The sequence below is a fragment of the Panthera pardus genome, unplaced genomic scaffold (assembly GCF_024362965.1).
Source record: "Panthera pardus isolate Hobbes unplaced genomic scaffold, ASM2436296v1 HiC_scaffold_21, whole genome shotgun sequence".
Classification (NCBI taxonomy): Eukaryota; Metazoa; Chordata; class Mammalia; order Carnivora; family Felidae; genus Panthera; species Panthera pardus.
In genome coordinates, this window is record NW_026526777.1 from 59484876 (window position 1) to 59500567 (window position 15692).

The 15692-nt window shown below is 39.5% G+C and overlaps 1 protein-coding gene across 1 annotated transcript; it reads right to left on the bottom strand.

Moving 5' to 3' along the window:
* Window positions 1-13: 13 nt before the first annotated feature.
* LOC128778890 (BCL-6 corepressor-like protein 1) lies at window positions 14-1783 on the bottom strand. The gene is made up of 3 exons (XM_053909496.1): window positions 1659-1783; window positions 132-709; window positions 14-35 (listed from the first exon to the last, which is right to left on the bottom strand). Exons 1-3 carry the CDS (start codon window positions 1704-1706, stop codon window positions 14-16), a joined length of 648 nt encoding a protein of 215 aa, XP_053765471.1. The 5' UTR covers window positions 1707-1783.
* Between the last annotated feature and the right edge of the window lie 13909 nt (window positions 1784-15692).

Consider the following 15692-nt stretch of genomic DNA (forward strand, 5'->3'; position numbering starts at 1 on the left):
GTTGTGAGTGTACTCAATGCCCAGGAATTGTACAACTTCAATCATGTAAACAACTTTTTAAATTAATAATAAAGACTATACAAAACACAAAATGATAAAATAATAGTTGAAATATAGCAGAAGGAAAGCACAAATGGGGAATGGAAGAAGCATTCTGCTGGGCTGTTGGGCAGGAGCAAGGCAAGAACAGGACCAAGGGCAGGGGCAGGGGTAATGACACAAACAGGGGCAGTATCAAGACCAGGGGCAGGTAATGTGGGAGGGCTGGGGGCAGGAGGATGAACAGGTACAGGGGCAGAACAACAGCAGGGGTAGGAACAGGATGAGGGGCAGAGGCAGTGGCAGGGGCAGGAGCTGGAATAGGAGCAGGAACAGTGGAAGCAGCAGAGGCAGGAGCAGGGAGTGTCAGGAGCAAAAACATTGTCAGGAGTAGGGGCAGGATCAGGAACAGTGTCAGGAGCAGGAGCTGGAATAGGAGCAGGAATAGGGTCAGGAGCAGAGGCAGGAACAGAGGCAAAATACGGAGCAGGAGCTGGTTCACTCTGCACAGTTGCTGGCTGTCCCTGCACAGGTGCCAGGTCATCTTCTGGCTCCTGGACACCTGCAGGAGTCCCTCCAAAGAGCGCCCCTCCCTACAGAGCTGCTGATGCCAGAGATGGCGTTGCCTCAAGCTCTGGAGACACAGTGGCTTCTGCTCCTGCAGCTGACTCTTCAGAATAAAACAGAGTGACATTTGGAGAAAGTCTAAGTCCCCAGCTGAGATATGAGAAAGATCACCCCCATGCCTGCCTCTCCAGGTCCCTTTGCAGGCACAGAACACACCCCTGAGCCTCCCAGAGAAGCTACAGCCAAGAACCCGCACCAGGACCTCTTTCCTCCTGCAATCCACAGCTGGGTACTCTGAGGTCAGTTTTTGCTCCTATCCGCCACCACGACCTGGGGGCTCTTCCCTGGGTGACCAATCTCTGGCCCCATACACCCCCATTACCCACCCTCACCCTTCTCACCCTCTGGCTCTGCCTACATGGGCTCTAGCTCCTGGACCAGCATCTGGTGGACCATTGTCCTCTGCAGTGGTCTAGACTGTGACCACTCCAGGCAATCTCCAGGCCCTGTTTCTGGAGACTTCCCATTGGTCACTTTCTCCCTGTGTCCAGGGTGGCCCTCCTGGGTGGACACATGGGCACCTCAACAGGGTAGACTGAGCATGGGTCTGCCAGCCACTTCCTCATCTCATCTGTAGTCTTCTGTAAAGGCTTTGAATAGCAGCTGGCCCAGAGGTATCACAGACCTGCTCGAACATCTTCAGGGTCCTTCTGTCTTCTCCCACTGCTGCTCCCAGATTGAACACTGACCTCTGCACAGCCCTGCACCCAGGATGCAGTGACATACAACTTCATTGCTCAGGATGAACTTTGGGGACAAGAGAAGGCCCTAGAACACCCTGTCCCTCTCAGCCAGCCTTGACCTGGGTTGTGAGCATGACGGCCCACTGGGCATCTGACCCCTCTTCAGACTGCACTTGCTCAGGTGGGCCCTCCACACATGACCCTTCCTTCCACACATACACATACACATGGGGAGGGGAAATGGGGCCACACAGATCAGTAAGAGAGGTAACAGGTTTGACTGGTCAGGTCTGGGACTCCCTATGTTACCTTTGGGTCTTTCCAAGCTAGAATCCAGAGGCGCCCAGTGTGAGACATGACTCAGTGTCACCAGGATTGGGAAACAGTGTCACTGTTGTCTCTCCTGAGCCAATAGCCTCGTGTCCTGGGCACACAGCAAGAGAGCATGTTGCTTATGTGAAGGTTTCCAAACAAATAAGCCCAGAAGGACGCTGTCTCCAGAATGTGGGTGCATGGTTACCGGGTTCTGAATTCTGTTGTGCTCTGCTCTCAAGGAAGTGAGGTCACTGCCTGGGGTCCCCTTGCTGGGCTTCCTCCTCATACAAGAGCCACTCCCTCAGGCTGAAAAAGGGCTCCACTCCACCCCATGCCCTGTCCATACAGTGACACCAACACACCTCCCTAAAAGCCCCCAGGAGGCCTGGGTGCAGCCAGTACCCCAGCTTTGAGGATACAGTGATAGCTTGAGGCCAGGCTCCTTCCCCCAAGCAGAAGTGTGACCCTTCACAAATTCCGTCCTTCTCAGGGCCTCCCCAGTCTCGCCATATCCACTGTGGGGTCCTTCTGGCATCTACTTCTACGGACACCATCAGGGGATCTGCCTATAGAGATGCCCCATACCTGCTATCACATGAGGCTCATGCATACACTTAGCCATGGAAAGGTGAGAAAGAGGTGGACACAGCATGGAACACACTCAAAAGGGCCTGGGTCTGCTCTGGGGTCCAGATACAGCCATCGTTTCCTGTCTGGTTCCGAGTCCCGGTTGGAAAGTTGAAATGAACTCGTTCAGGTCTTGTCCCCACCTGACACACAGTTACAGGGTCTCTCCCATGATATTTGGGCTCAAGTCCCAGTGCCTCCTCTGGGCCAATGTTATGGGCAGTCCCTATAGTGTCTCCCAGCATTCCTGAATCCTGGTCACACATTCCTGTCATGCCCTCCCCTCCTGGGTGGGTGGCCCATGTGACTTTGTTCTAAGGGATAGAAGAGAACGGTGGGGTGTCATTTCCAAGTTGCTTTATGCGGGTCTGTGGTTTTTCCTGGTTTCCTCTCTCCTGGGTCCATGCTTTGTCTCTGCCTCAGACTGTCTCTGCATCTCCACATGAACAGAGCTTGGGGGATTCAGGTTCCATGTGAGAATTCTCAGAATCCTCCCTGGTGCCCTGTCTCCCACCCCTGTCCTGGTGTTTAGGTTACTCATGAGGTATACTCCTGCATTCAGCACTGCCTTGGAAACACTTCCTAAGGAGGAGCTGAGACTCCAGCAAGGAGGCTCGTGACCTTGGTCCCCACACTGACATCCACTGCTCTGCCACAATATGCAAACCAAGGTCCTCAGTCCTCCAAGATCCGGGTTGTCCTCTGCTCATGACTTTTAGGGAGTAGAAAGCATTTTCATAGGATGGGATATATGCACTATATTCTCTAGATCCATCCTGTTATTGCAAATGGCAAGATTTCCTTCTTCTTTAAACAGTATAATGCTATGAAAAATAACCCAGAAAAGGCAAATTCCATTTTATTTCACTCATAGGCAGAATTTAAGAAACCAAGCAAATTAATAAAAGGAGGAAAGGAGAAACAGTCCAACAAACAGACTTTTAATTCTCGGAAAGAAACTGTTGGAACACCAGAGAAGAGGTGGGTGGGAGATTGGATAAAATGGGTGATGGGGATTAAGAATATATATATTTTGAACACTTTGGAATCTGAAATATTTTGTAATTAATGTTGAAAATGTAGAAATGAAATGTATATTTCCTTCACTTCTAATTGCTTAGAGGAAAAAAAATTCTCTAGAAACAGCAAGTAAAGGATGATGGAAGTTTAATGTCAGAGAGCGGATATTTACAAACACGGCGACTGAAAGTGTATACTTATATTTATTTTCAAATGAGAATACCTTCTTATAATCTACCTAAGACTACTTCTTTCTCAGTGTAACTTAAATCCAAAAATCATTCACCATCATGTGTCTTGAACCTGTGAGGGTGTGAGAAGCCCGATTGAAATGTTTTAAATTGTGTTCAGTGGAAATTTCCTTTTAGATAGTAACATAATATCATTTAAACAAACAAACAAACAAACAACAAAATAATGACAAATGACACAAACATGGGAAGTTATACGATACTCATGAATGGAAGAATTAATATTGATAAAGTATATATATGACCAGAATAACCTAGAGATACAATGGACTCTGTATCAAAATGCTAATAGCGTTTTTTTCACAAAAGTAGAATAAAGAATACTAATATTTGAATGGAACTACAAACAAATCCAAATAGAAAGCAATTTCGAAAAAAAAAAAACAAAGCTGGCGGCATCACAATCTCAGATTTCAAGGTACACTACAATGATAAAAAACACAAAACATCATGGTATTGGCACAGTTATATAGATCAATGTAAATGAATAGAGACCCACACTTGTATGGTCAATATATTTACACCATTAGAAAATTGAACAGATACATGCAAAAGAAAGGACCTTCGTTATTTCTTAATTATATATAAAATAACATCAAAATGTACTTAAGTCCTAAATGTGAGACCTGAAAACCATTTATATATACTTTAATTTTTATTTAAATTCCAGTTAGTTTATATATAGTGAAATATAGTTTCATACAGAGCATATAGTGACTCAAAATTTCCATGCATCACACAGTGATCATTACGAGTTCACTTCTTAATCCCCATCACCTATTTACTCCATTCCCCACTGACCTCCCTCTTGGTAACCATCATTTTGTTGTCAATACTTAAAAGTCTGTGTTTGGATTTGCCTCTTTCTCTTTTTCGTCATTTTCCTAATTGGTTTTCTTTGTTGAATTCCACATATGAGTGAAATCACATGGTGTTTGTCTTTTTTTCTCACTGGCTTCTTTCGCTTAGCCTCATACCTTCTAGCTCAGTCATATGACCTTGCTAATAGCAAGAATGCATTGTTGTTGTTGTTTGGTTTCTTTTTATGGTGTAGTAATATTCCATTGTATATGATACCTATATATGCATTTCTTTGTCCATGCATTGGTCAATGGACACTTAAGTTGTTTGCAAATTTGGCTATTATAGGTAATGCGGCTATAAACATCTGGGTGCCCTTATTCCTCTGAAATACTATTTTTGTGTTCCTTGGGTAAATACCTAGTAATGCAATCGCTGAGTCACAGGGTACTTATATTTTTAAAGTTTTTGAAGAAACTCCATACTGTTTCCCAGAGTGGAGGTACCAGTTTGCATTCCCACCAACAGTGTAAGAGGGTTCCTCCTTCTCTACATCCACACTAACACATGTCATTTCCTGTGTTGTTGATTTTAGCCTTTCTGACAGGGGTGAGGTGATATCTCATTGTAGTTTGAATTTGCATTTCCCTGATGATCATCATACTGAGAATTTTTTTTAATTTTTTTTATATAAAAAAAAACAATTTTTTTAACGTTTATTTATTTTTGAGACAGAGAGACAGAGCATGAACCGGTGAGGGTCAGAGAGAGGGAGACACAGAATCTGAAACAGGCTCCAGGCTCTGAGATGTCAGCACAGAGCCTGACGTGGGGCTTGAACTCACGGACTGCAAAATCATGACCTGAGCCGAAGTCGGCCGCTTAACCGATGGAGCCACCCAGGCGCCCCCATATTGAGAATTTTTTAAAGGGTCTCTTGGCCATCTGTATGTCTTCTTTGAAAAGATATCTTTCTACATCTTCTGCCCATTTTTAATTATATTAATCAATTTTTGAGTATTGAGTTTTATAAGTTCTTTATATATTTTGGATATTAACACTTACCAGATATGTCATTTGAAACTATCTTCTCCCATTCTGTAAGTCGCCTTTTAGTTTGTTTGATAATTTCCTTCACTGTGCAGAAGCTTTTCCTTTTGATGAAGTCCCAAAAATTTATTTTTTACTTTTGATTCCCTTGCTTCAAGACACATATCAACAAAGAAGTTGCTGCAGCTAAACTCAAAGACGTTATTGCCTGTGTTATTTTCTAGGATTTTTATGGTTTCAGGTCTCACATTTACATTTTTAATCAACTTTGATTTTAATTTTGTGTATGGTGTAAGAAAGTGGTAGAGTTTCATTCTATCAGAGGTTGCTAGCCACTTTCCCAGCAGTATTTTTGTGAAGAGACTGTCTTCTGCATAGGATATTCTTTCCTTTTTGTCAAGGATTATTTGACTTATGTGCGGGTTCATTCCTGGGTTTTCTATTCTGTTCTACTTGTCTGTGTGTCTATTTCTTATGCCAGTAGTGTACTGTTTGATTACTTCAGCTTTTATTTATTTATTTATTTATTCATTTTAAATTTACTTTTTTCATTCAAGTTAGTTAACATACAGTGGAGTATTGACATCAGGAGTAGAACTCAGTGATTCATCACTTGGATATAACACCCAGAGATCAACCTATCAAGTGTCTTTCTTAATGCCTACAACTATTTAGCCCATCCCACTATCCCACTATCCACCTCCTGTTGGTTCTCTGTATTTAATAGTCTTTTATGGTTTCCTTGTTCTCTGTTTTTATCGTATTTTTCCCTTCCCTTCCCCATTTCATCTGTTGTGTTTCTTAAATTGCACATATAAGTGAAATCATATGATACCTGTTCATCTCTGGCTGACGTATTTGGCTTAGCTTAATACATTCTATTTCCATACACATTCTTCATATAGCAAGATTTCATTCCTTTTCCTTGCCAAGGAATATATGCCACATTTTCTTTATCCATTCATCAGTTGATGGGCATGTAGGCTCTTTCTCTAATTTGTTTCTAATACTGCTGCTATAAATATTGTGGGTGCATGTGGCCTTCAAATCAGCATGTTTGCATCCTTTGTATAAATACCTAGTAGTGCATTTGCTAGCTCATAGCATAGTTCTATTTTTAATTACTTCCAAAACCTCTGTACTGTTTTCCAGAGTGGCTGCACCAAGAAGACCTAACAATTATAAATATTTATCATCCCAGCATAGGAGCGCCCAAATATATATCAATTAATCACAACCACAAAGAAATTTACTGAAAACAATGTTGTAATAGTAGGTGACTTTAATACCCCACTTACAACATTGGGTCACTCCACCTTTGTAATACAACTTGAAGACTGGTATTGTGGTACTTCCAGCTTTGCTTTGCTTTTTCAAGGTTGCTTTGGCTATTCAGTGTCTTTGGTGTTTTCGTATTAATTTTAGGATTGTATAATCTCTCTGTGAAAAATGGTGTTGGTATTTTGAGAGGGATTGCATTAAATGTATAGACTGTTTTGGATAGTATAGCCTTTTTAACAATATATGCTCTTTCATCCACAAACATGGGATATTTTCCCATTTCTCTGTGTCATCTTCCATTACTTTAATCAGAGTTTTATAGTTTTCAGAGTACAGGTCTTTCACCTCTGTCCTTTTTAAATTTTGGTTTATTTAAAAATATCTGGTGCAACCTCTCTGCCCTTAGCTGTAGCAATCTCTTACTCAACACATCCCCAAAGGCAAGGGAATTAAAAGCAAAAATGAATTACTGGGACCTTATGAAGATAAAAAGCTTCTGCACAGCAAAGGAAACAACCAACAAAACTAAAAGGCAACCAACGGAATGGGAAAAGATATTTGCAAATGACATATCAGACAAAGGGCTAGTCTCCAAAATCTATAAAGAGCTCATCAAACTCCACACCCGAAAAACAAAGAACCCAGTGAAGAAATGGGCAGAAAACATGAATAGACACTTCTCTAAAGAAGACATCCGGATGGCCAACAGGCACATGAAAAGATGTTCAACGTCGCTCCTCATCAGGGAAATACAAACCAAACCACACTCAGATATCACCTCACGCCAGTCAGAGTGGCCAAAATGAAGAAATCAGGAGACTATAGATGCTGGAGAGGATGTGGAGAAACAGGAACCCTCTTGCACTGTTGGTGGGAATGCAAATTGGTGCAGCCGCTCTGGAAAGCAGTGTGGAGGTTCCTCAGAAAATTAAAAATAGACCTACCCTATGACCCAGCAATAGCACTGCTAGGAATTTCTCCAAGGGATACAGGAGTACTGATGCATAGGGGCACTTGTACCCCAATGTTTATAGCAGCACTCTCAACAATAGCCAAATTATGGAAAGAGCCTAAATGTCCATCAACTGATGAATGGATAAAGAAATTGGGGTTTATATACACAATGGAATCGTACGTGGCAATGAGAAAGAATGAAATATGGCCTTGTGTAGCAATGCGGACGGAACTGGAGAGTGTGATGCTAAGTGAAATAAGCCATACAGAGAAAGACAGATACCATATGGTTTCACTCTTATGTGGATCCTGAGAAACTTAACAGAAACCCATGGGGGAGGGGAAGGAAAAAAAAAGAGGTTAGAGTGGGAGAGAGCCAAAGTATAGGAGAATTTTAAAAACTGAGAACAAATTGAGGGTTGATGGGGGGTGGGAGGGAGGGCAGGGTGGGTGATGGGTATTGAGGAGGGCACCTTTTGGGATGAGCACTGGGTGTTGTATGGAAACCTATTTGACAATAAATTTCATATATTGAAAAAAAAAAAAAAAACACAAGGGAGGTCTGAGAAACTATCACAGCCAAAAGGAGTTTAAAGAGACATGACAACAAAGTGCAACATGTCCTGCATGGGATCCTGGAACAGGTGAAAACTCTTTGGAAAAACTAGTGAAATTTTAATAAAGCATTACTTAATTATAATGTATCAATATTGGTCATTCATTGTAACAAATATCATAGCAATCTAAGATGTTAACAGGGGAAACTGGGTGTGGGGTACGTGCCAACTTTCTGTACAATTTTTGTATCTGTTCTAAAAATCTAAAGCTATTCTAACATGAAAAAAAGTTTGTTTTTAAGAAAACAGAATTTAGAAATAAAGCATTTGCTTTTTTCTTTAAAAAAATGAAAATAAATAAAAATAAAATATCTGGTGCAATTGCAAATGGAATTGATTGCTTATTTCCTCTTCCGGCTGTTTCATTACCATTGTATAGAAATGTAATGATTTTCTGTACATTGATTTTGTGTTCTGCAAGGTTAATGAATTTGTGTGTTAGTTCTAGCAGTGTTTTGGAGAGTCTTTTAGGTTTAGTACAGATATTATCCTGTTATTTGCAAAAAGAGTACCTGGTATTTTTCCGTGAAATTTGGATTTTTTTAATTTTTATTCAATTTTAGTTTTTATTTTTTCTGATTGCTATGGGTATGACTTCCCGTACTACGTTAGGTAACAGTGGTGAGAACTCACATCCCTACTTCTTTGTGAACATAGAGGAAAAGCTCTCAGGTTTTTTTTTTTTCCATTGAGGTTTATATTAGCTGTGGGTTTTTCATAGATGGCTCTTATTATGTTGAGGTATGATCCCTCTACATATGTTTAATGAGGGCATTTAAACTAAATGGATGCTTGTCAACTATTTTGTGTCTATTGAATTGATTAGATTGTTTTTATCATTTTTCTTATTGATATGATGTATCATGTTGATTGATTTGTAATATTGAACCACCCTTTCAGCCCAGGAGTAAATCTCACTTGATCATGGTGAATCAGGTTTTAAATGTATTGTTGGATTACTACTATTTCCTTGAGAATTTTGCATCTCTGCTCATCAAGGATATTGGTCTGTAGTTCTCTTTCTTAGTGGAGTACTGATTTGGTTTTGATATCTGTGTAATGCTGGACTCATAGAGTGAATTTGCAAATGTTCCTTCCTTTTCTATATTTTAGGAAAATTTTAGAAGCATGGGTATTAATTCTTGCCAAAATGTGTGATAGAATGTTTCTGTGAAGACATCTGGCCCTAGATTTGTGTTTTTGGGAGATTTTTCATTACTTACTTTCTCTGCTGGGCATCGGTCTGTTAACGTTTTCTACTACTTCCTCTTTCAGTTTTTGTAGTTCATGTTTCTAGGAATTTATCCATTTCTCCAGTTGTCCAATTTGTTGGCATATCATTTTTCTTTATATTACCCTAAAATTGGTGGCAGTTTTGTGGTGTTGGCTGTTATTCATCCTCTCTCATTGGTGGTTTTGTTTATTTTGGTCATTTCTATTTTCTTTGTGATGTTATGACTAGAAGTTTATCAGTATTATTATTTTTTTCCACAAAACTAGCTCCAGGTTTCATCGATCTGTTCTCCTTTTTGTTTGATTGTTTGTTTTTTAGTGTCTATATTGTTTATTTCTGCTCTCCTCTATATAATGTCCTTCCTTTGGCTGGTTTCATTTGTTGTTTGCTTTCTAGCTCTTTTAGGTGTAAAGTGGGGTTGTTTATTTGAGCTGTTTCTAGCTTCTTGAGGCAGATCTGTATTGTTATGTGCTTCTCTCTTATGCCCACTCTTCTTGGATACCAAAGGTTTGTACCATTGTATTTTCCTTTTAATTTGCTTCCATGCATTTCTAAAATCCCTACTTTGATTTCCTGGTTCACTCATTATTGTTTAGTGGCATGTTTTTTGACCTCCATGTACTTGTGCACTTTAGAATTATTTTCTAGTGATTGACTTCTAGTTTCTTAGTGTTGTCAGAAAATATGCATAGTACGATTTCCATCTTTTGTATATGTTGAGGCATGTTTTGTAACTAGTATGTAATGTATTCTGAAGAATGTTCCCTGTGTGCACTTTATAAGAATGTGTAGCACGCTTACATGAGCATGCTCATTTAAGATGAAATGTTCTGAATGTATCTGTTATCCAGTGTATCATTCAAATCCATTGTTTCTTTGTTTATTTTCTGTTCAGATGATCTTTCCATTGAAGTAAGTGGGGTTTTAAAATTCCTAAACTTATTTTAGTACAATGCATTAGTTACTTTATGTTTGCTATTAATAATTTTATATATTTGTGTGTTACCATGTTGGCTGCATAACCATTTACAATTACTATGTCTTCTTCTTGCATTGACACTTGTATTATTTTGTACTGCCATTCTTCATGTCTTGTTTTAATGTCTTTGTTTTAATGTTTAGTTTCTCTATGTAAACTTTTATACTCTAGCTTTCTTCTGACATTCATTTACATGATTCACCCTTCTCTATCCCCTCACTTTCAATATGCAGGTGACTTTAGGTCGAAAATGCATCTCTTCTAGGCCTCTTTCAGGTGGATCTGGTATCCGTATCCACTCTGAAACCCTTTACCTTTTGACTGGAGCATTAAACCCATTTTCATTCAAGCAAATTATTGATAGTTATTTGTTGATAGTTTATATTTGTTGATAGATATTTATTGATAGTTACTGTTTCTGGAATTTTTCTCTGATACTTTCTTGTCATTGTCACTTCGATCTCTTTTGTTGTCTCAAACAGTCCCTTCTATTATGTCTTTCAGGACTGGTGTAGTGGTCAGAAACTCATTCAGTTTTCATTTGTCTGGGAAACTCTTTATCTCTCCTTCTACTCTGAATGATACCCATTCTGTATAGTGTATACTTGGCAGCCGATTTTTCCCAATGAGCACTTTGAATATATCATACCACTCAGTTCTGACTTGTCAGGATTTTGTTGAGAAATCTACAGCTAGCCTATAGGCTTTACCTTGTAAGTCAATGACTTCTTTTGTTTTCCTGCTTTTAAGATGTTGTTTTTCTCAGTGTAATTTGTAAATCTATTGACCACATATCTTGATTTGGGACTGCTGTTGTTGATTAAGTTTGGGGCTATCTGTGCCTCCTGCGTCTGGTATCTGTTTACCTTTCCAAATTAGAAATTTTTTCAGCTATCATTTCTTAAGGTAAATTTTCCACTTCTTTCCACTTCTCTTCAGTCACTCCTATAATACATGTTATTATGTTGGATGGAGTCACTGAGGTCCCAAGTCTATTGTCATTTTGCATAATTCTTTTCCCTTTTTGTTCAGTTGATTACCTTCCAGTACTGTCTTCTAGGTCATTAATTCATTCGTATGTTTCTTCCATCCTACTTTTACGCCTTTAAGCATGTTTCTCATTAAGTTAAGTTTCAAAACTTAAATTTTAGGGAATCTCTCAGAAGGGACTTCTGCTGCTTCTTGGGGGAGGGTCTGGCCATGCTTTTTCTGGCCTTTGCAAAACAAACAAATGAATGAACAAAGCAAACAAAACAATTGCATGACTAAACTGCTGTTCAGTTTCATGCATAACAGAGCAGAAAGCAGGCACGCCTGCTTGTAGCCCTCAGCTGGAGCAAGTCCCTTCTCTTATGCCTTGAAGTAGCAGAGCACTTTGGCATGATCTATGTTTCTTGTGACCCAAGGTATCCTCAGACCACACTGCCACTCCTGGGATTCCATCGTGCTTCACCACTTGAGCCCCTTAGCCATGCACTTCCCACACTGTGACAAACTGCTGAAAGATTAAGATTTTGCACTATGTTACTTACACTACTTTGCTGTAGCTTCTGTAAGCAGGCTCCCTCCTGGTGGCTGGACTCAGAGGAATATGTCCCCAGGGGAACTCTCTGCATCTCTTACCTTCCAAATGGTGGTCCCTTTTCTACATGAAGTCTTGAGTGTTCATTTCAGACTCTGATTGATTTCTTTGTCATTCACAATTATTTGATAACTATCTAGCTGTGTTCAAAGCATGAGACAAGCTTAGGGTCTCCCTACTTTTAAACCATTGTAACTCCTGCCCCCATCGCCATACATAGTTATATTTTCTGTGTGTGTGATGAGAATTGTTAAAAGGTAACTCTAGCAACGTTAAAGTATGCAATACAATATTATTAACTGTATCATATATCTTTATGACATTATTTTATAACTGGGCATTAGTACCTTTTTCCCCCATTACCCCTTTTGATCATTTTCATACCCCCACCTCTGGCAACCACCAGTATATTCTCTGTATTTATGAGCTCTTTTTTTTTAAGATTCCATATATAAATATTTCATGTGGTATTTGTATTTCTCTGTCTGATTTATTTCACATAGAATATTGCCCATAAGACCCATCTATCCATGCTGTTCTAAAAGGCAAGATTGCTTTTTGGCTGAATAATAGTCCCTTCATATTTGCACTACATTTTCTTTGTCCATGTATCTACTTGATGGACACAAGTTGTTTTCATATTTTGGCTACAGTAAATAATGCTGCAATGCACATGAAAATGTGTGTATATTTATTAGTGTTTATACTATTTCTCAGTATATACTCAGAAGTGAAATTGCTGGATCATGTCTTAGTTCTATTTTTAATTTTTTAAAGAAGCCTTTATAATGTTTCCCATAGTGGCTGTATGAATTTACATTCCCACCAATAGTACTCAAGTGTTCCCTTTTCTTTTTTTCTATAAACACACCATCTCTTTTTTATTTCTTCGTTTTTGATAATAGCCATTCTAATTGGTATAAGGTAATGGCTCCTCATTTTCATTTTAATTTCTTGGATAATTCCTGGTCAAAGCCGCAGTCCTTTGTTAGTAAGGGGCTGGAGAAAACAGTCGCATCTGAGACAAAACTTGGGGGAAAGGTACTGCCTGGGGCCTGGTCACGGAGAGTGAAAACATGGGGAGTGGAGGAAAGCTGAAGACAGAGGACAGGTGCATGTTTGCTGATCCAGGAGAACAGGCTGGATAGCTGGATGGAGCCATTTTCACTGCTCCCGCACATGCATATAAGCACCCATGAGCTCTGCAAAAATCCACCCCAGTAGGCTAGCAGCGCCATCTAGTGGAGAATGGAGCCCTTACACTGATCCCCAACCAACTGGGCCAACTTCATTCCCAAGAACTCAAGTCTTACTGCCAGCTTAGTGTATGGACTCTAAAGCGCTACATAGACTGACTTCTAGAGGAGGACCAAGTAATTTCAATCATACTTCAATCTGTTAGCACGTCCATCAATTCAATTTTATTTTTTTCTTTTTTTACTCTCTTTTACACTTCTTTTCTTTTTCTTGAATACTGAAAGAGAAAAAAAATCATTTTTATTTTCAATTTTTATTAAAAATAGTTTTCTTTAATTTTTATTACTATATATTTATTTTTACTTTTGAGTAAATTTTTTTCAAATTATTTTTTACTTCCATCATCTAATTTTAGTCTACTTCAGTGTATTCACCTTTTCAAATTTTCAAACAATTTCCTTTTTACTTCTTTCTTTTTCTATTTTTTAATTTTTCGTTTATCTTTTTCTTGAATTCAGAAAGAGAAAAATTTCATTTTTACTTTCAATTTGTATTAAATTTTTTCTTTAATTTTTTACTATTTTTTTTGCATTTATGTATTTTTTTTCAAATTCTATTGACTTCCATCATTTTATTTTGGTCTACTACAGTGTATCCACGTTTTATAATTTTCAAACTATTTCCTTTTTCTTTGTTTCTTCTTTCAATCTTTTTAAAATCGTTTTTCTCTTTTTCTTTTCTTTTCTTTTCCTTGAATACAGGAAAGGAAAAGATTCAAATTTATGTTTCATTTTTATTAATTTTCTTTATTTTTTTTTACTTTATTCTTTACATTTGTGTAGATTTTTTCAAATTCTATTTTACTACCATCATCTCATTTTAGTCTACTTCAGTGTATTCATTTTTTCCAATTCTCAAATGATTTGCCTTGTTTGTCTCCCCCTCTCTTTTTGCTGTAATCTGTCAAACCTCTTTCAACACCCATACCAAACACACAGAATTTAGTATCATTTATTCAATTTTTGTGTGTGTGTGTGTGTTTAATTTTTTAAATTTTAATATTTTTAAATTTTATTTTTTTTCAATCTTAACTTTCTACCTCATTCATTCCTTTTCTTCCTTCAAAATGATAAAACGAAGGAATTCACCCCAAAGGGAAGAGCATGAAGAAATGATAGCCAGGGATTTAACCAACACAGATACAAGCAAGATTTCTGAACCAGAATTTAGAATCATGACAATAAGAATACTATCTGGAGTCGAAAATAGATGAGAATCCCTTTCTGCAGAGATAAAAGAAGTAAAAAATAGAATGAAATTAAAAATTCTATAAATGAGCTGCCCTCATGAAGGATGCAGAGGCAGCAAGGATTTATGAGACAGAACAGAGAATCAGTGATATATAGGACAAACTTATAGAGAATAACAAAGCAGAAAAAAAAGAGAGAGAGATTAAGGCAAAAGAGCAGGATATAAGAATTACAGAAATCAGTGACTCATTAAAAAGGAACATGTCAGAATCATAGGGGTCCCAGAAGAGCAAGAGAGAGACGTAGGGGTAGAAGGGTTATGTGAGCAAATCCTAGCAGAAAACTTTCCTAATCTGTGGAAAGACACAGGCATAAAAATTCAGGAAGCACAGAGGACCTCCATTAAGTTCAACAAAAACCGACCATCAACAAGGCATATCACAGTCAAATTCGCAAAATACTCAGGCAAGGAGAGAATCGTGAAAGCAGCAAGGGAAAAAAAAGTCCCTAATCTACAAAGGAAGAAATATCAGGTTTTCAGCAGACCTATCAACAGAAACTTGGCAGGCCAGAAAAGAGTGGTAAGATATATTCAGTGTGCTGAATCAGAAAAAAAAAATGCAGCCAAGAATTCTTTATCCAGCTAGATAGAATAGATAGGCGGGGCTCACCGCGCATCCTGCCGATCACTTAGATTCCACCTACACCTGCCTAAAGAACCCAGAAAACCGCCAGAGGATTAGCAGAAGGGAGTCTCCGGAGTCAAGCGCAGACTAGAGGCCCACGGAAGAGGGTAGGAAGGGCGGCGAGGCGGTGCCCGCTCCACGGACTGGCGGGAGGGAGCCGGGGCGGAGGGGCGGCTCGCCGGCCAAGCAGAGCCCCCGAGTCTGGCTGGCAAAAGCGGAGGGGCCGGACAGACTGTGTTCCGACAGCAAGCGCGACTTAGCGTCTGGGAGGTCATAAGTTAACAGCTCTGCTCGGAAAGCGGGAAGGCTGGAGGACAAAGGGAGGGAGAGCTGCTGAGCCCCCGGACAGCAGAGCTCAGCTTGGCGGGGAACAAAGGCGCCAGCGCCATCTCCCCCGCCCATCCCCCAGCCAAAATCCCAAAGGGAACCAGTTCCTGCCAGGGAACTTGCTTGCTCCACGCAAACACCCAACTCTGTGCTTCTGCGGAGCCAAACCTTC

Coding starts and splice junctions, on each gene's coding strand:
- LOC128778890 (XM_053909496.1), bottom strand. CDS start 1,706: ATGTCTCACACTGGGCGCCTCTGGATTCTAGCTTGGAAAGACCCAAAG. Junction 710..1,658: donor TAGCTTGGAAAGACCCAAAG/GTAACATAGGGA, acceptor TTTATTCTGAAG/AGTCAGCTGCAGGAGCAGAA. Junction 36..131: donor GCTTCTTCCATTCCCCATTT/GTGCTTTCCTTC, acceptor ACATGATTGAAG/TTGTACAATTCCTGGGCATT.